Source organism: Theropithecus gelada, chromosome 12, assembly GCF_003255815.1.
Source record: "Theropithecus gelada isolate Dixy chromosome 12, Tgel_1.0, whole genome shotgun sequence".
Taxonomy (NCBI): Eukaryota; Metazoa; Chordata; class Mammalia; order Primates; family Cercopithecidae; genus Theropithecus; species Theropithecus gelada.
In genome coordinates, this window is record NC_037680.1 from 83712919 (window position 1) to 83736260 (window position 23342).

General features: G+C 37.3%; 1 protein-coding gene across 1 annotated transcript in view; it reads left to right on the forward strand.

The window, feature by feature from the left end:
- The first annotated feature begins 3085 nt into the window (after window positions 1-3085).
- The window catches only part of CPO (carboxypeptidase O), a 30302-nt gene continuing 10045 nt past the window's right edge, over window positions 3086-23342 (forward strand). The window contains exons 1-4 of the mRNA XM_025405240.1: window positions 3086-3193; window positions 13496-13592; window positions 19397-19498; window positions 22238-22342. Coding sequence (XP_025261025.1) covers window positions 3126-3193; window positions 13496-13592; window positions 19397-19498; window positions 22238-22342 — 372 coding nt within the window. The 5' untranslated portion in view covers window positions 3086-3125. The remainder of the gene's footprint in view (window positions 3194-13495; window positions 13593-19396; window positions 19499-22237; window positions 22343-23342) is intronic.

Consider the following 23342-nt stretch of genomic DNA (forward strand, 5'->3'; position numbering starts at 1 on the left):
TTAGAATATAATTCTCTTTGAAATCAGCTATCTCTAAGGTCCTTTCATTTCTTTCATCCCATTACTTACTCTATCAAAGAACACAAGTTTCACCATAATAGAAACCAATTCCCCCCCTTTTTCCCCCTAGAACAATGTTTATGTTTTGGCAGGCTTTCTCTCATGTGGCTTAAAGTACCACATGTGTTCGCAGGCATTCTATCAAGTAGTTTAAAGAGCATAAAACTTGCAGTAATATTTTTGGGAGTAAATTTTATTGTTATGGCTTTAAAACACGATCAAATAAAAATAAGAATTCCATTAGTAGTCGAATATTGTAATAATAGAGTTGAGAATAAATTTTACTGTTATAGGAACTATAAAACAGCAATAATAAAACACTATTATTGTGAATAAATTGTGTTGAGATGACTAACTAGAAAGCTATAAAACACAATGATAAGAAATAATCTAATCACCAGGAAAGATGTGATAATAATTCACCCTTGTTAGTGAGGAGCCCATGGTTCCAATTCATTGGCCCTGAGTTCCCTGGGTTACTGCTTGCATTTCATAAGGTCACAGAAAGCTAATCTTTGGCCAGTGGGGTTGGCAGGAGACCACATATTACAGTGAAATTGGACGTGGGGATTGAGGAAAATCCAATTATCAGTGACAGTTAAGAAAATCCTGTGTAGTAATACCAAATGTCCTCACAACACATTTTTAAAATTATTTGCAGGTTTTTACTAACAATTTGTATGTATTATTTGACTGCATTTTTATGTGTTTTTAAACTTTTATTTATATTCTTTTGTTTCAGAATAACTGTATGGAACTACATATTGGTTGGTGGGGGGAAGCCTACAAAAGTCCTTACAAAAAGTCCCTACAAAAGAGACTACCCATACGTCCCTCTGCCATGAATCCATCTCAGTCCATTCCAATTAGCAAGAGTATGGAAGGAAGACACCCTTAACTTCCAGGTCCCCCTCTCTTTCTGTGGAACTGACAGTGCCATTAGAATCCTTGCCCCAAAATTAGTACTACCAAGGTGCCTGCCAGTCCCCTCACTTGGGCGAGGAAGAGAGTGACATGGGTGTTGCATTTTACCCCTCATTCTGAACAGCAAAACTCAAATTCAGGATTTTTGAATTAACTATATACCAAGGGAAGGATGCAAAATGCTAACAATGCAGTTTTCTTTAAGGTGCCATTATCGTAGGCAAGCTATGCTGAGTTTTCTGTACTCACCGCCTCCACTTTCTCACTTCCCTTTCCTTCTTTAACCAGCTCCAGGCAGGCGTTTGTCCCCACCACATATCTCACCACATATCTACTGAAATTGCTCTTTTCAAGGTCTCTGGGAGCCTCTATCCTGCTGGTTGATTGGTTAGTTCTTCGTCCTCGTTTGACCAGTGGGTAACTCCCAGTTTTTTGTTTTTAATGCTCTCCTCACTTGGCTTCTGGGACAAAATAGTCAGCCATTTCTTAACTACCTCACTGGCTGTTCTTCACAATTCCCTCGCTGGATTCTTCTCTTCTACCAAGTCCTCTAAATGTTAGGTTAGCCCAGGGCTCAGTCTTTGTCTTTCTCTGTCTATACCCACGCCCCAGATGAACTCCTCTGCCCCACTGTCTTTAAACACCATCATGATATTGTTATAATAGGAAATACATATTTTGTCTTTGTCCCTGGTTCCTGATACAGAGCTCCTAAAACCCTTGGAATTTCCTCAGTGATAAGATCAATAAAGGTGAAACGGCCATTTTTGTTATTCATGATGTCCCTTTTGACTATGTCTAAGTTTAAGTGAATAGGTAACTTTTGGAAAGTTTCTAAGTTTCTGGTTGCCAGGAGAATCAGCCACGTGATTAGAAAGTTGGAACTTTCAGTAATCCCTTCCCATCTCTGGGGAGGAAAGAGGGACTGGAGTTTTATTTAATCACCAATGACCAATGATATGATCAACTATGTCCATGTAATGAAGTCTTCATAAAAATACAAGGGAACAGAGTTTGGAGAGCCTCTGGGTTGCTAAACACATGGAGGGACTGGGTGCATGGCATGCCTGGAGAGAGCATGGAAGCGCTTATCTCCTCTATTTTTTTAACTGCATTCTCTTTACTTGAAATTGTAACATTTGTTTGTGTACTTGTTTATTTTTCTCTCAACTCTACTGTGAGTTCCATAAAAGAAGGGACTCTGCCTTGTTCACCTTTGTATCCTAAGTATCTAGCGTAGTGTCTTGTATACAGTGGTGCTCATGAGATTTTTGTAGAATGAATGCATGAATACAGGGCAAAAGATTTAAACTGGGTCCCTAAATGCCAGGGACTCCATTTAAATACTCTACCTGCCCTGCACTAAAGTTTGCCTTGCTCAATTAGACTATTAGCAGAGGTCTTAACATGAGTCTTTACTTTTACTGGTCAATGAGACTCAAGCATAAGTTGGCTATGTCTGAAAATATGGTGGAGTATCTGACAGAGTCCTTCATGTAAGAGGGGCGTGGGGGTAAAATCCACTTGGGAAAGGATTGCCATTGTTTTCACTGCTCAGATTTGGAGAGATCTGGGTTTGTTTAAGAAGCTGGTGATGTGGTTCATCAGAAAAAGAGAAGGCATTTGACCCCAATCAAAGCCTTAGATTGAAAGAGGAAGAGGAAATTCTGAATAATGACCATGTCCATTATGACCAGAGCAGAGTATTCTTTCTGGTCTCATGAATAGGCTCGTGATTCAGAAAGACTAGCCTACTATTCCCATCCAACCTGTGTGAGGGGAAGAGCAGGAATGACTGCTCTTGAGTATGAGTGATGGAGATTCCTAGAAATACTCCGAGGTGATTTTACATAGGGAGGAAATTTATTTCAGGATCTGGTGAAGTTGAGAGCTCACATAAATTTGGTTTTAGAGAAGAAATGAAATATCAAATGGTACAGCATTTCCCCCATTGGAAAAGGTGGTTTGAGGACATGATAGAGTTAATAAAGCAATTGCCCGAGTCTCTTTCTGCTGAGACATCCACTAAATGACTTATCTCATCTTGATTGTGGGAGCCACAGTCTTGATGCATTCATTCTCAAGGACACTTGATCCACTGCCAGAGAGGCCCAGAATTTTCTAACTTACTCTGTGGCAGAATGAAGCCTCTGCTTGAAACCCTTTATCTTTTGGGGATGCTGGTTCCTGGAGGGCTGGGATACGATAGGTGAGTGTAAAGTGGGAAGAGGGACTGATTATTATGATTTAGATTGTCTAAATTGAATGCTTTTTTTTTAAGACCAAGGCAGCTGGCTTCTCCTTCCTTACTACTCATATATACTGCCACGAGACGAGAATAATAAAGACCACTGAAATTTATCACTGAATAATAATAGTCCTCTAATAATCCTTGAATAAATGAATAAATATCTAACAAACATTTCCTAACACAATGCATGACATATACCAACAGACATGTCATGTTTTGTGATTGGAAAAAGAAAATTGTAATGCAAATTCTATATCCCTCATTTTCATAGTATCTCAACTGGTAAATCACATTATCCTAATTATTAAGAAAAATGTTAAAATGACCAAATAATTTCATCTAGAGATAAGTACTATTAATGTTTTCAGATAGCTAGCTAATTATGTATGCAGCACTATTTCTGAAATATTTCAGTTAAATTGTATTACAGAAATTTTCCTATGGCATTAGCAATTTATTTAAAACATAGTTGAAATTGCTAATAATATTCTGTCATTTAGTCAATTCTTGCTCTTTCATTTTTACAAATAATGCTGTGATGAGCAACCAGCTACACAATTTTTTGTGCTTTTTCAAATCTTTGATTATTTCTCTAAGAAGTGGAATTATTGGGTCAGTAGCTGAGGAAAATCTAAGAATCTTGCTATACATCGCCCAATTATCCTCTAGAAAGATTACATCAATCTACACTTCCAATAACAGTGTATGAAAGCACTTTTTAAGTGTTTGGCAAATTGACAAGTAAAAAATACACATTGTTGACTTCCTTTGAATTTTTTTATTTATAATAAGAGTAAATATTTTGTCTTGCTTATTACTAATTTTATCATTTTATAAATTGCCCATTAATGTCATTTGCCCATTTTTGTGGTCTCTCCCTATTCTTAATGAATCATAAGTTCTCTAAATACATTCTATTGAAATCTGTGTCTGTGTGTGTGTGTATAGTTTCCACAGAAAGTGTGTTTTTCCCTTGTTCATACACAAATAATTATTTTGTTGATTTAGCATATCTCATGAAGATATGTGGTTATAATTGGTATTTCCTCTTTTGCTTCACAGTTAAAGAAATCTTGCAATGAACTTGCTCTCACATAACATAGAAACTCATTCCAATTTTTGTCCAACAATATTTGTGTGACCTCAGCTTGTTCCTTATCTTTATAGACAGTTCAATTTCAGATATGTACAGAGTCCAGGATCTCTGTAATATCAAAAACCTGTTTGAATATTTCTTTCTCATTTTTCCATTAGTTTACTTCGTTTCATATACATAGTGCATTTACTTTCCTTTCTGAAATTCCTCATCCATAAATTGGAAACGAAGACTCTTACATTTTACAGGAAAATATGAAAAAAAAAATTAGGCTGCTTAAAAATATCAAGAGCCTTAAAACATAAATCTTTTGGCCTAGTGTTCCTGCCTCTGGACATCTATAGTGAGGAAATAAACTAAAGTCTGAAAGAGTTTTATGCAGCTCTGAGATGCAGCTTTATTTATAATATATATATTCTAATATTTGGAAACAATTGAAATGTCTATGTTAGGTTACATAAATGCTGATATGTAATATAGGACAATGGGATATTATTAATACAATAGAAAAATAAGTATAAAACTTTTTAATGGCATAGGAAAATATGTGTTTTATGCTAAAGAAAAGAGGCTGCATATAAATCTAATGGAGTACTTTAAAAAATAAAATAAAAACATGTACTAAAATGGTAATTGTTATCTTTGGTTGGTGATATTTTTCCCTTCCCTCAACTATTATTCATTTTGCAAACATTGTTCAATGAATGTGACATAAAACTTTTATTTAAAAAATTAGATTCCAAGCCCAGGTTAAATTATGGAAGTGATTAGGCTCAGGCAGTGGGACTCAGATAAGACAGCTTCCATTGGGCAGTTCCTCATGACTGCACTTGACCATGCTTGTCTTTATTGGCTGTTTTTATTTAAATTATTAGTTATTGATATAAAATAATGGTCCCTTTTATGTAACTCTTGCCAACTCAAAACATATGTTAGCTGCAATTTTTGATGGTCTTTATTCACCATGCGCGGTAGTAGTCTAGAAAATTTAAAATTAATAAAAATTACAAGCTTTGTAATATTTCTCTTGAACATTTCGGAAGGTAGTCTCCCATATATTATACATTGCATACATCCTGAAAAAGTGCAACTCTGTATAATCATGCGGGATCTAGCAATATCAATCAAATGGCTTGAAAATGTTCATCCTCTTTGATCTACTAATTCTTCTTTCTGGAATGTAGCTTAAGGAAACAATAGAAAATTAGAACAAAGATTTACACAAAAACCTATTATCTCTAGAATTATTTACAATAGCATAAAAACAAAAAGGGACATAGCTTTAATATCCAGCATAGAAGAAAATATTTAAATAAATGATACTATGTAACATATGCTTACTGTCAAATAGTGTGCAACCATTAAAGAGGTTTCATTGGTTTGAGGAAATGTCTTTGGTAGAATACAGAATACAAAGAAATGAATACAAAATTATATATAGATATAGATATAATCTGTACGGCATTTAAGAAAAATAAATGCACAGATTAAAGTCTGGAAGGAAATATGCCAAAATATCAGTAGTTGTTACTCAACAAGATGTAATTATTGATAATTCTTCCTTCTCTTTTCTATTTTTCTCTTCTTTTTTCACCTCTCCATACTTTCTACATTTTCCATGTTAGGCATATGTTAATTTTGTAAGCAGAAAAATAAAGTCTGAAAATACAGAACTATCATGAAATATTTATGTAACTATTTCTTCACCAAGTATTTAAAATACAAAATTTGCCTCAGTATTCATTAAGATTTTTTTGCCTCTTTATACATTCCAGTCAAAATGCTATCAGACCATCATCTTTGATCTGCAGACTTTATTAATAATGTACCCCAAAGGATCATTTTCTCTATTAAACATTTTATGAATTCCCGTTCAAAAAGAATACACAAAGTACAATAATCTTTTCATTTGATCGGTGAGATGAGACCGGTGATAATTTGGGAGATAGCCAACTTTTTCCCTCCTTTCTACATGTATTATGCATCACCCAAGAAATTGCCTAGAAACAGAGAATAGCCTTTTCTAAGTATACGGTTTAAGTATTCATTTGAACAAAGTATTCAAGTTTCTGAGGCTTAAGTATTGTGTTTTAGTTCCATATACAAGTGATAAGCATTTTTAATATCAGGGGCTTTTACTTAAATCCCAGACCATTCACTTTTTTTGCATATGAAATGGACCCAGTTGTTTAGTGCTGGGCTTAGAGAGTAACAGACTCACACAATTTGTAGACATTAGCCAAGAGTAAGGCAAATGCCTGAGGATGTTAGGTTATCTTTATTTAATTTATTAAATTAAATAAATTTAATTTATTTTTAATAAATTAATATAATAAAATAATAATTTATTTAATCAGTGCTATGGCATTGCCAGGGAATCCCAGCCCAACTGAAACAGGAATTCACCAGGTGCAAACCCCACTTTTTAGTGTACTCACTTTCCTAGACCACTGAGTAGATAACTATGATAAGGGAAAACCCAAACATTTGCTAAACTATGTGAAGGAAGGAAGAGCAGCCATCATCCTTGTTCTCAACACCATTGCAGAACCATCGTCAATGATCTCATTTCCTGGCAGGACAGGATGGGCCAAACAGTCAGTGTGAGGAATGAGAGACAGGGAGTGGGGGGTTGGGGGAAGTTAAAAGAATATCCTCTTCATTTGCTTCATTCCCTCTCCTCTTCCCATTCTGAGAAGGGATTAAAATGATTTTCTAGTGACTTTATAATACTTATTTTTACTATCTTTATAGTCCCAATCAGAGATAGACAATTTGGATGATTTTTTAGCCCCTAAAAGTGGACTAATTAATACTTCACCCTTATTTTCTAGGATGTAATAAAAGAATAGTTAAGCATATGTCACAAAGTCTTCAGGAAAAAAAAAAACCTGGGATAGTAGTATATACCTTAAGAATTATTGTTACTATCAAATGAAGATAGATAGATAGATAGATAGATAGATAGATAGATAGATAGATAGATAGATAGATAGATAGATAGATTATAAACAGATAGATGGACAGACATGATACAGATATCAAGTTTTTAGAACAGTTTCTAGCATACACAATTGCTAGTAAAATATTGGTTGTTATTACTGGCTATGCTTGAGTTTGGAATTCTGCCTCTCCTGACCTCAATACACTTTGTGCACCATTTAATGGGTAGTTAATCAGACACTAGCTTATACCTTATGTCTTGTTATTTAATGGCTAAGTTATTTTGCTTTTGATGTGTTTATGTCATATTGTCTTAAGCAGATTTTTAATTCTGCAAGAAAGAAATCTTCTTTTCAATTACTACTACCTATTACTACTTTTGCATAGAGTAGTAAGAGTATATAGCCACTGGGTTGTTGAGTGAGTTAAATAAGATAATAATATAAAGTGCTTTGACCAGTGCCTAGCATATAGTGCTCAGTAAGGATTAACTATTGTTAGTATAAAATATACATATTTGCTGGTTAGTTTATAAAGACATGAAATGTGCTCCTGAAAATGTATGTTAAGAATGAATTTTTATGAATTTTAAATACAATAGAAAATACACGTATTTTCTTTACAAAATGATAATCTTTTGTAAAGCAATCAGCCTCAACATATTACTTCCACTAGTATATATTTTTGTATTAAAATTTCTCACTCCAAAGCACCTTTGTTTATTAAAAAATCAAATGAATGGTAAATATTAGAAATACATTTGTGAATAACATGAAGAAAATAAGTGTTTCTCAACTATTACAATATAAATAACATTTATTTCTTTTAATCTTCTTTTAAAATTCATTTTTATTGTTTTAACCAATTATTTAGACAATCCTATCTCATGAAGACATTGAGATTGTCTTTTCATTTGGACAAGCTAATAGGGCAAACTTCATTCAACAATGTAATAAAACATTTTTAATTTTGAGGACAAAGAGCTTCTGTTAAGTTCAAATTATTATTAATATTACTAACAATTAATAATAAATCTAACTCTAAGTTTAAAGTAGTGGAATTGTGTGGAGAAATTGATTTCCATTCAAGTAGCTTAATGTGGTACATGATGCTAAGTGAACCAGAAAAAAAATAAAATTAGGACTTACATAGATATAACTGGAACTTGTGTTTTAATTAATTCTATCAAAATATTTTGTAGTTTGGCATTATTTGAGGATAATACTAGTTGGATGGCTAAATTATTCTTTGCACAATTTTTATTTTTAATATCATGAAGCAAAATAGGGCTGCTGCTTTGTTTTGAATTGTATTTTAACACTTACTAGGAATTGACTATGTGTCAGAAATTGTGCTCATTGTTAAACACAGATTATCTTATTTAATCCTCATAAAAATCCCTTGGGAAAGTACTATTATTATTCCCATTTTACAAATAAAGAAATGAAGACTTAGAGAAAGAAAAGATACAATACTATTTTGAGCATTTTTTGAATGCTCAAGAAAATGTAGAAGAATAGGTAAAAGTCATAGAAATGTTAGCTAATTAGACCTCTAACACACTTCATTGCAACTCAGTATCACTATACAAAAGTTTGTACACCAGCAGCTCCACAAGTTCATACTCCAATGCCATTAACATAGTAGTCATTCTGTACATATTTGCTGGGTAAATGAATTACCACTTAATATGCCCTGACAATAAAAATATAACCCCATTTCTTGCTTACATAAAGCATTTAAACTAGGAAACTAAGTAATTCAACAAATGTTTGTGTGGCTTAGAGATAGAATATTAGCTGTATAACTTACTAGCTCTGTGACTCTTTGCAAATTACCTAATTTCTCTTGGTCTCAGTTTCCTCATTTGTAACATATGGAGAATAACAATTTACAGAGTTGTAGTGAGAATAAAATTATATACTGTGCATGAATGTTTCTCTTAGGTGTGAGCACAGTATCTGGTAAAGAGGTGGCACTGAGTAGCTCTATTAAGTTGTTTGTTCAAAAATAAAGCATAAATAGACATTAGGAATAAGCCCATATCTATTAAAAAATTGAATAGATAGTTAATTAGCCAGGCATGGTGGCACATGCCTGTAATCCCAGCTATTCGGGAGTCTGAGGCAGGAAGATCTCTTGAACCAGGGAGGTGGAGGTTGCAGTGAGCCGAGATCACACCATTGCACCCCAGCCTGGGCAACAAGAGCAAAACTCCAACTCAAAATAAATAAATATTTTTTAAAAATTTTTTTTTAATTTTTAAAAGATAGTTAATAATCTTGTAAAACAGAAAGCACGAGGCCAAGATAGGTTCACTGGTGAATTCTGTCAAACATTTAAGGAAGAAATTATACCAATTCTCTGCAATCTCTTCTAGAAATAGAAGCAGAGAGAATATTTCCTAACTCATTTTATGAGATCAGTATTATCTTAACACCAAAATCAAAGAATTAAAGGAAAAGAAAATTACAGGTCAATATCTCTCATGAACACAGATAGAAAAATCCTCAATGAAATATTGGCAAATCAAATTCGGCAATGTATAAAAAGAATTAGACACCATAACCAAGTGGAATTTGTCCCAGGTGTGCAAGGCTGGTTTGACATTCAAAAAATCAATTAATACTATCTGTTCTACCCACAGGCTGAAGAAGAAACATAACATGGTTATATAAATAGATGTAGAAAAAGCATTTGACAAAATCTAACACACATTTGTGATTAAAAAGGTGGTAGGGAACTTCCTCAACTTGATAAACAACATCTCCAAAAAATCTACAGTTAACATTATACTTAATGATGAGAAACTAGAAGCTTTCCTACTAAGGTCAGGGCAAGGATGTTCCCTCTCAGCACTCTTTTTCAACATTGTACTGAAAGTCCTAGCTAATGTAATAAGACAAGAGAAGAAAATTAAAAGTATACAGATTGGGAAGAAAGAAATAATACTGTCTTTGTTTGAAGATGACATGATTGTCAATGCAGAAATCAGAAAGAATCAACAATAAGTCTCCTGGAATAAGCAATTATAGCAAAGTTGTAGGATACAAAGTTGATATTAGAAAGTCAATTGATTTCCTATGTAACATCAATGGACAAGTAAAATATCAAATTAAAAACAAGTTACCATTTACATTAGCATGCCTCAAAATAAAATACTTAGGTATAAATCTAACAAAATTTGTACAAGATCTGTATGAGGAAAACTAAAAAACTCTAATGAAAGAGATCAAAGAAGAATTAAACAAATGGAAAGTCCATGTTCATAGACAGGAAGACTGAATACTGTTAAGATGTCACTTCTTCCAAACTTGATAGCAAGTTATTTAGTAGTTATTGACAAACTGATTATAAAGTTTTTATGGAAAAGTGAAAGACCCAAAATATTCAACTCAATATTGAAAGAGAAGAACAAAGTCAAAGGACTGACAGTACCCAACCTCAAGACTTAATATAAAGCCACAGTAATCAAGACAGATGTTAGGCCGGGCGCGGTGGCTCAAGCCTGTAATCCCAGCACTTTGGGAGGCCGAGATGGGCGGATCACAAGGTCAGGAGATCAAGACCATCCTGGCTAACACGGTGAAACCCCGTCTCTACTAAAAAATACAAAAAATCTAGCCGGGCGAGGTGGCAGGCGCCTGTAGTCCCAGCTACTCGGGAGGCTGAGGCTGGAGAATGGCGTAAACCCGGGAGGCGGAGCTTGCAGTGAGCTGAGATCCGGCCACTGCACTCCAGCCTGGGCGACAGAGGGAGACTCCGCCTCAAAAAAAAAAAAAAAAAAAAAAAAAGACAGATGTTATTGGCAACAAAATTAACAAACGAATCAAAGGGAGAAAACAGAGATCCCATAAATAAACCTACATAAATATAGTCAAAAGATCTTTGACAAAGGAACAAAATAGTCTTTTCAGCAGATAGTGCTGGAACAACTAGACATCCAAATGCAAAATAAGTGAATCTAGACATAGACATTGTACCTTCACAAATATTAACTCAAAATGTATAATAGACCTAAATAGAAAATGCAAAACTATAAAACTCTAGAAGATAACATAAGAGAAAACCTAGATGACTTTGGTTATGGTGATGAGTTTTTAGATGTAATACACATGGCACAACCCATGAAAGTAAGAATTGATAAGCTAGACTTCATTAAAATTGGAAACTTCTACTTTGCGAAAGACCATGTTAAGAAACAAGAAGACAAGCCACAAACTGACAGAGTATATTTGCAAAACACACATCCAATAAAGGACTGTTATCCAAAATATATAAAGAACTCTTAAAACTCAGCAACAAGAAAAGGAATAACTTGATTAAAAAATTGGCAAAAGACTTGAACAGACATCTCACCAAAGAAAATATAGAGATAGCAAGTAAACATAAAAAAAGATATTCCACATCATATGTCACTAGGGAATCACAAATTAAAACAAGATAATAATATTTGTTAATAAAACAAGAAGATAATACTTTGCACCTATTAGAATGACCAAAATCCAAAACACTATAAAACAAATGACAACACTAAATGCTGACAAAGATGTGGAGCAACAGGAACTCTCATTCATTGCTGGTGAGAATTCAAAATGGTACAGCCACTTTGCAAGACAGTTTGGCAATTTCTTACAAGACTAAACAAACTCTTACCATATGATCCAACTATTGCACTCTTTAGTATTTATCCAAATGAACTGAAAACATGTCAACACCAAAACCTGTACAGGGATGACTATAGCAGCTTTATTCATAATTGCCATATCTTGGAAGCAGCCAAGGTGTTCTTCAGTAGATGAGTAAGGATAAATAAACTGTGGTATATCCAAACAATGGAATATCACACAGTGCTAATAAAGAAATTAGCTTATTAAGCCATGACAAGACATGGAGGAAACTTAAATGCATATTATTTAGTGAAAGAAGTCAACCTGAAAAAGCTGCATACTGTATGAGTCCGACTATGTTACATTCTGAAAAGACAAAACTATGGAGAAGTAAACAGAGCAGTAGTTGCCAGGGGTTAGGGAAAGGGAGGGATAAAGTGGAAGAATACAGAGGATTTCTAAGGCATTAAAACTATTTTGTGCCTGGCTCAGTGGCTCACACTTATAATTCCAGCACTTTGAGAGGCTGCAGCAGGAGGATTGCTTGATGTCAGGAGTTTGAGACCAGCCTGAGAAACACAGTGAGACCTTGTCTCTACAAAAATTAAAAATTAGCAGAGTGTAGTGGCTTGCACCTGTGGTGCCAATTAATTGAGAGGCTGAGGTAGGAGGATATTCTGAGTCCAGAGCCCAAGGCTGCAGTGAGCTATAATCATGCCATTGCAGTCCAGCTTGGGTGACAAAGTGAGACCTTGTTTCAAAAACAAAACAAAACAATTTAGTATTATATTATAATGGTAAATATGTGTCACCAAACATTTGTCAGAATCCATTCAATGTACAAAGAACGAGCCTTAATATAAACAATGGATGATGTTGGGTGATAATGATGTGTCAAAGTAAGTTCATTGATTCTGACCAATGTATCACTGTGGTGTGGGATGTCTATAGTGGGGAAGATTCTGCATGTGTGAGAATAGCGGGTAAATGGGAACTATCTGTATTTTCTGCTTAATTTTTATGTGAACCTGAAAGTGTGCTAAATAATAAAGTTTATTTTTAAAAACATATACCATTGCAAAAAAATATTAGTTCTCACTATTATATGCAGTAGAGTAGTTAATATTGCAGGGTCTTCAGTCAGACTGTCAGGGTTTAAATCCCTAATAACACTTTCCCTGTGATTCAGTTTCTTCATCTCTGAAACGGAGATAACAAGAGTACCTATCTCAGAGTTTTAGAGAGAAGTAAATGAGATTTAAATTGCTTAGAACAGTGCATGTCTTGTAAGTTTCACTTCAATAAATCTGAGTTATTATTTCATATACAAATTTTATTTGTATCTACAACATTTTGTCGAATCATCTTAGCCTCCCTGCAAGGTTGGAATAATTGTCCTCACTCTACAGATGAAGAAACTTCAGCTCAGAGTGGCTCAATGGCTGCCTAAGGTCTCACAATTAGTAAGTCACAGACCCAAGGACTCCAACACAGGCCTTTGTCCTCCAAATCCTGTGCACACTGATTCTACTACCTTTTTCATCAACCCACCAACCCTCAGGATATCCCAGTTTCATCACTGCTTTTCCTCTTACTTTCTTCCCTTTGCAGATCCTTAGCACAACACAGACAAGAGATTGTGGACAAGCCAGTCAGTCCACGGAGCCTGGAGACGTATTCCTATAACATATACCACCCCATGGGAGAGGTAAGGAAGGACACATGGCGGGAGGTTGGTGGTGGTCACAACCCACTTTCGAACAGGCAAAGAATGGTTCACTATTAATATCCATGCATTAGAGAGGCTGAAAATGTGGTGTTAAGATCTGTCAATACATTGAGTTCAAGGGATTCCTGAACATCTCCTTACCCACCACCACCACTGAAGCTATAAAAGCTGGTGAGATGAAATTTTTAAAAATTAATAACAAAAAGAAAATGGTCAAGAACATCCCAATGAGCCAGTTTTGCTGCTGTGAACATGAACCAGAATTAAATTTTATTTTTGTTTGTCAAGTTCTTAGCAAGTTTAAGCTGGCCAGCATTGCTGTTTACATGAGTGTGAGGTGGAGAAGCCTTCTGATTGAATCATATTTAGCTGAAATGTATTTTTTGTAGGATTTACAGGACACATGCAGTAGTTCTTAAGAGGGGAAAACTTTAAAAAATTTTTTTATAATCTATGCATCTGACAAAGGGCTAATATCCAGAATCTACAAGGAACTTAAACAAATTTATAAGAAAAAAACATCCCCATCAAAAAGTGGGCAAAGGATATGAACAAACACTCCTCAAAAGAAGACATTTATGCAGCCAACAGACATATGAAAAAATGCTCATCATCACTGGTCATTAGAGAAATGCAAATTAAAACCATGATGAGATACCATCTCACGCCAGTTAGAATGGCAATCATTAAAAAGTCAGGAAACAACAAATGCTGGAGAGGTTGTGGAAAAATACGAATGATTTTACACTGTTGGTGGGAGTGTAAATTAGTCCAACCATTGTGGAAGAGAGTGTGGCGATTCCTCAAGGATCTAGAACTAGAAATACCATTTGACCTGCAATCCTATTACTGGGCATATACCCAAAGGATTATAAATCATTCTGTGATAAAGACACAGGCACACATATGTTTATTGCGGCACTATTCACAATAGCAAAGACTTGGAACCAACCCAAATGTCCATCAATAATAGACCGGATTAAGAAAATGTGGCACCTATACACCATGGAATGCTACGCAGCCATAAAAAAGGATGAATTCATGTCCTTTGCAGGGACATGGATAAAGCTGGAAACCATCATTCTAAGCATACTATCACAAGGACAGAAAACTAAACACCACATGTTCTCACTCATAAGTGGGATTTGAATAGTGAGAACACATGGACACAGAGAGGGGAACATCACACACCAGGGCCAATAGGGGGGTGAGAGTCTGGGGGAGGGATAGCATTAGGAGATATACCTAATGTAAATGACGAGTTGATGGGTGAAGCAAATCAACATGGCACATGTATACCTATGTAACAAACCTGCATGTTGTGAACATGTATCCTAGAGCTTAAAGTATAATTTTTAAAAAAAGGGGATGGAACCAAAAAAAACTATGTTGAATGTACCTTTTAAGTATAAATAGACAAGACCATGTAAATTATACCTTACAACCACACCCTCTGTAATCTCCATACAGTAAAACTGGAAAGGTCAAAATATTATTTAATGTTTTACAATTTATATGAAAATAAACTGAATCATAGCTTCTCTCCCCAAAAAAGAAATATTTGTATTGCTATTAAGTTTGGTGGTTTCCAAAATTGGATACAGTGAAAAATTAGCTTCTACTTATGTACATGTGTGTATGTATGTGACATTATGCAAATCTTTTTTGAGGTATAAATTTCTAAATAGAGTTACTGGGTCACATTGCATGTCTACATTTTTATATAAATGCACAATTTGCCCTTCAAATGACCTTTACCAATTTATTCTCTCAGCATTTGGGAATATATTCATATTTTCCAAAATTTTTTTCAACAAGTACAAGAAAAGATTTACACTTTCTTATATAGTAGTCACCCCAAAGTACTGAAAGTTCTACAGTTTTGAAAAGGTCCAGTATGGCCCATGGACGCTTTATGACCTGGTATCAGAGATGTGTTCACACCTGGCTTGAGCACTTGCTGGCAGTGTGACTTTCACAAAGACACTTAAACTTTTTAATCCTCAGCTTCCTCATCTGTGAAACAGAAATAGTAGTATCTATCTTGTAGCATTGTTGTGAGAGTAAATGAAATAAACAATACTACTATGTACTGAACAAGCAATAAATAAAAAATATTTGTTGCTGCTACTGGCTGCTATTTGTAACTCTCTCAAGACTTAAGGCATCTGCATCTGACCTAGTCCCATCACAGATATAAACGCAACTACGCTTGTGGTAAGCTGTTATTCTTTTCAGTGAATAGACTGAAATGAAAATACCCTCACTCGAGTAAGTATTATTACCGTTATAATAAATTTTATCTCTACCTATCCCATGCTAAAATGAATGTCAATTGAGATATAACAATTTTCAAATAGGATATTTGTTATCCCTCAATTAACTTTTTTTTTTTTTTTTTTTTTTTTTGAGATGGAGTCTTGCTCTGTCGCCCAGGCTGGGGTGCAGTGGGCAATCTCAGCTCACTGCAACCTCCACCTCCTGGGTTCAAGCAGTTCTCTGCCTCAGCCTCCTGAGTAGCTGAGATTACAGGCACCAGTCACCATGCCCAGCTAATTATTTGTATTTTTAGTAGAGATAGGGTTTCACCATCTTTGCCAGGTTGGTCTTGAACTCCTGACCTCTTGATCCACCCACCTTGGCCTCCCAAAGTGCTGGGATTACAGGTGTGAGCCACCACACCTGGCCAATTAACTACATATAATAACTGTATATTATTTACTATATTTACTATAACTCTTGGTTGTTGTCTGTCAGAGACATCAACTATATAGAAATTGATTGTAAGAGGTGTGAAATGCTGATGATTGTCTGAATATGTCTTATGTTTGTGAATTTTCTTATTGCATTCACTGTTACGGAACCCCAAGTTATGGACTTCCAGACCAAGGTGTAAGAACTCTTTCTAAGCACAACATAAGACTTGTAAGTAAATCAGCCACTATTCAGGTCTACTCAATTGAATCAAAACAACTAGCTTAGGACTTGATACAGAAACTTCTGTTGGCATGTGAGAACATGTGAGAAGGCCATACTCAGGTCTTCTCTAATCTTGGAACCATGGTGTATTAGTCCGTTCTCATGCTGCTATAAGGACACACCCGAGACTGGGTAATTTATAAAGGAAAGAGGTTTAATGGACTCACAGTTCCACATGGCTGGGGAGGCCTCACAATCATGGTGGAATGTGAAGGAGGAGCAAAGGTATGTCTTACGTGGGGGCAGCAGGCAAGAGAGTGTGTGCAAGGGAACTGCCCTTTATAAAACCATCAGGTCTCCTGAGACTTATTCACTATCATGAGAACAGCTCAGGAAAGCTTGTCTCCCACCCCATGATCCAATCACCTCCCACCAGGTTCTTCCCATGACATATGGAGATTATGGAAACTACAATTCAAGATGAGTTTTGAGAGGGGACACAACCAAACCAATGTATTCCACTGCTGGCCCTTCCCAAATCTCATGTTGTCACATTTCAAAACCAATCATGCCTTCTCAACAGTCCCGCAAAGTCTTAACTCATTTCAGCATTAACTCAAAAGTCCACAGTCCAAAGTCTCATCTGAGATGAGGCAAGCCCCTTCCACCTATGAGCCTTTAAAATCAAAAGCAAGTCAGTTACTTCCTAGATACAATGGGGGTACAGGCATTGGGTAAATACAACCATTCCAAATGGACAAAAAATTGGCCAAAACAAAGGGGCCACAGGCCCCAAGCAAGTCCGAAATTCAATAGAGCAGTAATTAAATCTTAAAGCTCCAAAATAATCTCCCTTGACTCCATGTCTCACATCCAGGTCATGCTGATGCAAGAGGTGGGCTCCTACAACCTTGGACTGTTCTGTCCCTGTGCCTTTACAAGGTACAGCCCCACTCCTGGCTGCTTTCATGGGCTGCCATTGAGTGTCTGCAGTTTTTCCAGGTGCAGGGTGCAAGCTGTCAGTGGATCTACCATTCTGGGGTCCAGAGGATGGTGACCCTCTTCTCACACCTCTACTAGGCAGTGCCCCAGTGGGGACTCTGTGTGGGGTTTCAACCCCCCATTTCCCTTCTGAACTGCCCTAGCAGTTCTTCATGAGGTTCTTCATGAGGGCTCTGCCCTTGCAGCACACTTCTGCCTGGACATCCAGGCATTTACATGCATCCTCTGAAATCTAGGTGGAGGTTCCCAAACCTCAGTTCTTGACTTCTGCGCACCTGCAGGCTCAATACCATGTGGCAGCTGCCAAGGCTTTGGGCTTTCACCCTCTGAAGTCATGGCCTGAGCTGTACCTTGGCCCCTTTTAGCCACGGCTGAAGCAGCTAGGACACAGAGCACCAAGTTCCTATGCTGCACAGAACAGGGGGGCCCTGAATCTGGCCCATGATACCAATTTTTCCTCCTAGGCCTCCAGGCCTGTGATGGGAGGGGATGCTGTGAAGGTCTCTCACATGCCCTGGAGACATTTTCCCATTCTCTTGGTGATTAACAATTGGCTCCTGATTACTTATGCAAATTTCTGGAGCAGGCTTGAATTTCTCCCCGGAAAATTAGTTTTTCTTTTCTATTGCATTGTCAGGCTGCAAATTTTCCAAACCTTTATGCTGTGTCACCTCTTGAACACTTTACTCCCTAGAAATTTCTTCCTCCAGATACCCTAAATCATCTCTCTCAAGTTCAAAGTTCCACAGATCTCTAGGGCAGGGGCAAAATGCCTCCTGTCTCTTTGCTAAAGCATAACAAGAGTCACCTTTGCTTAAATTCTCAGCAAGTTCCTTATCTCCATCTGAGACCACCTCAGCCTGGACCTTATTGTCCATATCACTATCAGTATTTTGGTCAAAGCCATTCAATAAGTCTCTAGGAAGTTCCAAACTTTTCCACATTTTTCTTTCTTCTACTGGGCCCTCCAAACTGTTCCCAACCTCTGCCTTTCACCCAGTTCCAAAGTCTTGTCCACATTTTCAGGTATCCTTATAGAAGGACCCTACTCTACTAGTACTAATATACTGTATTAGTCCATTTTCACAATGCTGTGAAGACATACAAGAGACTGGGTAATTCATAAAGGAAAGAGATTTAATTGACTTACAGTTCAGCAGGGCTGGGGAGGCCTCAGGAAACTACAATCATGGTGGAAGGGGAAACAAACAAGTCCTTCTTCACATGGCAGCAGCAAGGAGAAGTGCAGAGCGAAGGGGGTTGGGGGTAGCACCTTCTAAATCCATCAGATCTTGTGAGACTTATTCACTATCGTGAGAACAGCATGGGAAAAGCCCACACCCATGATTCAATTACCTCCCACAGGGTCCCTCCCATGACATGTGGGGATTACAGAATTCAAGATGAGATTTGGGTAGAGACACAGTCAAACCATATCGCATGGATATCAGCAAAAGATATCACTGGGATCCATAAAGATGGAAGAAAATCTCACAAAATAAGCCTGACCTGAAATTTCTGGCATGATTGTGTGCCACATGAAAGCTAAGGCTGGTGGTCAATTGAAGGATGTACGGTTACACAATGTTTCTGAAGTGTTACTGGTGGGTTATTCAAGCTGTTAATTCTTAATAACTTATTTGAAAGTGCAATGTTAGATCCTAAGACTTGGTGAGAGAACAGATTGTAAAAGAAAGGGAAAGATGGGAGGTTTACTTTTCTGTTTCTTTTACCACACGGCTGTTGCAGTCTAGAGCAAAGATAACAGAGTTCAATGTGTCAGTGAAAGAAGCAGTTATCTTAATCAGAGGCATGCAAACAATCTTCCTGCTGATAGCCACAGTCCTCCCTTGCTGTTTCAGATCTATCAGTGGATGAGAGAGATCAGTGAGAAGTACAAGGAAGTGGTGACACAGCATTTCCTAGGAGTGACCTATGAGACCCACCCCATGTATTACTTGAAGGTGAGTGAGAAGGCTGAGAATTACCTTACCGGGAGAATTATCCAATCTGAGGATATGTGTTTACTATTCAGAGACTCTAATCAGAAGTGTGGAAAAGAGGCTATGCAGAATCACTTTGCTTTTTCCACCCCAAACTGGGCTCTTAAAGTTCAAAACTCGTAGATGTTCTTGCCTTAATCATCTGGGTGAAATCAAGTTCAGGAGTGAAGAGAATTTGGGAGAATTGAGTGGGACCATGGGGGTAGGGCTGAAAAACAGCAGGGCCCAGAAGTGGACAATGTCCACTCGTGCTTCAACCAGAGCCTGTTCACTTTTCATCTGTATTTTAAGTTGTTATTTTGTTTATATTTTTAAATTTTAAAACGTTCTTTTAAAAAAAGAAACATGTTTGAAAACCACAGATAACCTTCATTTTTAGCTTCTTCCTTTTATGGTTAAGGGAACAAAGATCCAGAGAAGTGAGGTGACTTGTGAAAGGCCACATAGCCAGATGTCAGTATAGCCAGGGGTATAACCAGGTCTCCAGCATCTCCTACCCCTTTTGCATGCAACGTGACCAAAAGTATTTGGGACCAAAAAGCCATTTTTCCACAGGGCCAGGACCCTTGGGCTCCTGGTTCTAGACCAGTGATTTTTCAATTCGGGCTGCAAATTAAAATCACCTGGGAGCTGCCAATAATCCTTATGCCTAGACTCCCCCTAAGTTGGTTAGAGATTTTGACCCAGTTGTTTCAGGATGGGACCGGGCGTACTTCGAACACTCTCTAGGTGATTCTAATGTGTAGCTAGAGTTGACAATCTCTGCACCAAACCAGTGGTTTTCAAAGGGCAGCACTTAAATCATCATCATCATCATCAGCAGCAGCAGCAGCAGCAGCAGCATCACCACCACCACCACCACCTGAGGGCTTGTTACAAATGCACACTCTCAGGTCCCTGCAAAGGTTTACTAAATCAGAAACTCAGAGGTTGGAGCCCAACAATCTGTTTTAACAAGCCTTCCTCCAGGTGATTCTGATACACACTCAAGTTTCAGAACCACAGTGCATTTTTACACTTGATCATAGCCAAAAGGCTGAGAAGCGATACCACTGTGCATTTCTAACAAGTTCCTAGGTGATGCTGATACCACTGGTCCTGGACCACTGTTTAAGAACCACTACTAAAGTAGTACGACATTAAGAACCAGCGTTACTTAGTTCACTGCTCTCTTACTACTTAGTGTAGGTGTGTTAATTTACAAAGCACAGCCCTAAATTTGAGAGTTAACTACAACTCTTAAAAAATTATTGGCTCTGAAATAGAATTTACCCAGGGATTATGTGAGCAACTGGTTGACATATTAAGCATGGAGCACCTGCCTACCTGATTTTCCATAGGCCATCCAAGTCTATGCTAAAGCAGTCAAAAAGACATCTAAATATCCTCTGCCTGGGGCATATTATAAAGAAGAGAACATGCACATAATAAAGAGTTGATAAAGATAAACATGTAGTTAGCATACATGTACTCATAAAAAGGCTAATTATAAGAGAATTATAAGAGGGTGCGGTGGCTCACGCCTGTAATCCCAGCACTTTGGGAGGCCGAGGCGGGTGGATCACGAGGTCAGGAGATCAAGACCATCCTAGCTAACATGGTAAAACCTCATCTCTACTAAAAATACAAAAATTAGCTGGGCGTGGTAGCACGTGCCTGTAGTCCCAGCTACTTGGGCGGCTGAGGCAGGAGAATCGCTTGAACCCGGGAGGTGGAGGTCACAGTGAGCCGAGATCACGCCACAGCACAATAGCCTGGGTGACAGAGTGAGACTCTGTCTCAAAAAAAAAAAAAAAAATTAAGGTAAGAGGTGGATTAGGAATTGTCCTGACAATTTGGAAAACAGATGAGGCTAAAAGGAGAAAATTCCTTGAATATGATAGATCCAGTCATGTATTTATTTAATTTTGTAAGTTTCTCATAGAGAGGAAGGGAGCCTTCATCACCCCAGCTCCCAGTGGTTTTCAACAAATAGCCATGGTCTAGGCTATTTACAAATCCAAAACAGACGTGACTGTTCTAAGCATGGGAGTGTTAACAGCCTCTTCACCAAAGAGAATCCACAGTTAGCAGATTAATTCCCACCCACCCACCCCTCTGAAAGAGGGGAATCTTCCTTAGAGTGAGGCTGCACTGATGTACGAGAATAGCAAATGGGGAGAAGGAAAGAAGATTGGGCTGGCAGGGAGTCAGGGAGTCTCTCAGGGGAAGGGGAATTTGTGTAATTGAATCCATTTGAAATTTCAAGAATTTTGAGTGGAGATTGGGATTCATTTTAAAGACCTATGATTCTTGAATATAACCTCTTGTGCACTTCACCACTCAAAGTGAACTCTAAGTGCAAAGGTTTTATAAAGTTTATCCATATTTAGCCTCTTAGCTTGTGGATTAGAGGTTATGCTTTTATCTATAGTTAGGGAATAATTTAAGGTATAGGCAAGATCATTTTTGGGGTGGGTACCATGGGGAGTCAGTGTATGGTCCTGAGAACAACTATCAGGGTAACTGGCAGGAGAACAAGAGTAGCAGAGGAAAGAATCATATTGATGGCTGTCTCATTAGCATCCTTGCCTCCCTCTTGAAACAACAGAGTGGATTTAAAACAGGGACCTCTAGGGGAATTAAAAATCTCATAACTTTGCACAGTGGCTTACAATAATCAGCAATTGTTTCATAATGGGGCATGGATGTCTTCTCCAGATCAGCCAACCATCTGCTAATCCCAAAAAGATCATTTGGATGGACTGTGGAATTCACGCCAGAGAATGGATTGCTCCTGCTTTTTGCCAATGGTTTGTCAAAGAAGTAAGTATCTTTAGCTTCCTCATACTGGTAAATCACTCCCATAAAATACCTGTCACTTCTTGGCTACTTACAAACCATGCTTCTTTCACATGTTAGTGATGCAACTCTTTACTGTGCTAATCCTTCACCTCAAGTGAAATAAAATTAATGAGTAACTTCAATGAAAACTGAATATTCTGATATCTTTCCAGTGCATCCAAAATAATTTTTATTGGAGAGTAAACATACCTAAATGTAGAAGAACAAATGTCTATGGAGTCAGAGATGAGTTTGAATCCTGTCTGTGCCTCTTTCTAATAGTATTTGGCAAATTTTCTAGGTTTTGTTTTTGTTTTTGTATTTTTGAGACGGAGTTTTGCTCTTATTGCCCAGGATGGAGTTTAATGGGCTATCTCAGCTCAATGCAACCTCTGCCTCTTGGGTTCAAGTGATTCTCCTGCCTTAGCCTCTTGAGTAGCTGGTATTACAGGCATGCACCACTATGCCCAGCTAATTTTATATTTTTAGTAGAGATGGGGTTTCTCCATGTTGGTCAGGCTGGTCTGGAACCCCTGATCTCAGGTGATCTACCCGCCCTGGCCTCCCAAAGTGCTGGGATTACAGGTGTGAGCCACCATGCCCGGCCAATTTTCTAGTTTTTCATCTGTAAAAAGAGTATGAAATAACTACTTCATGGGTCTGTAGTGTGGATTAAGAGATTTAGCATACAGAAAATACCCAGCATGGTGAATTTTTGTGTATTACTTATAATCCTCCCTTGAGGGAATAAGAAACCTTTAAAAGTAATACAGAATACTTTCTTGGTCAGTTTTCTCAGAAACCCAAACACAGAGAAACCCCTAAAGAGTAGTTCTCAGAGTGTTGTCCCCAGGTCAACAGTATAAATACAACTGTAAACTTACTAGAAATGCAAAGTCTTGGGCTCCATTTCAAACCTAGTGAATTAGAAACATGCGGAGACAGGGATGGCAGGAGGTGAATGGGGTAAGGGAGAGCAGAG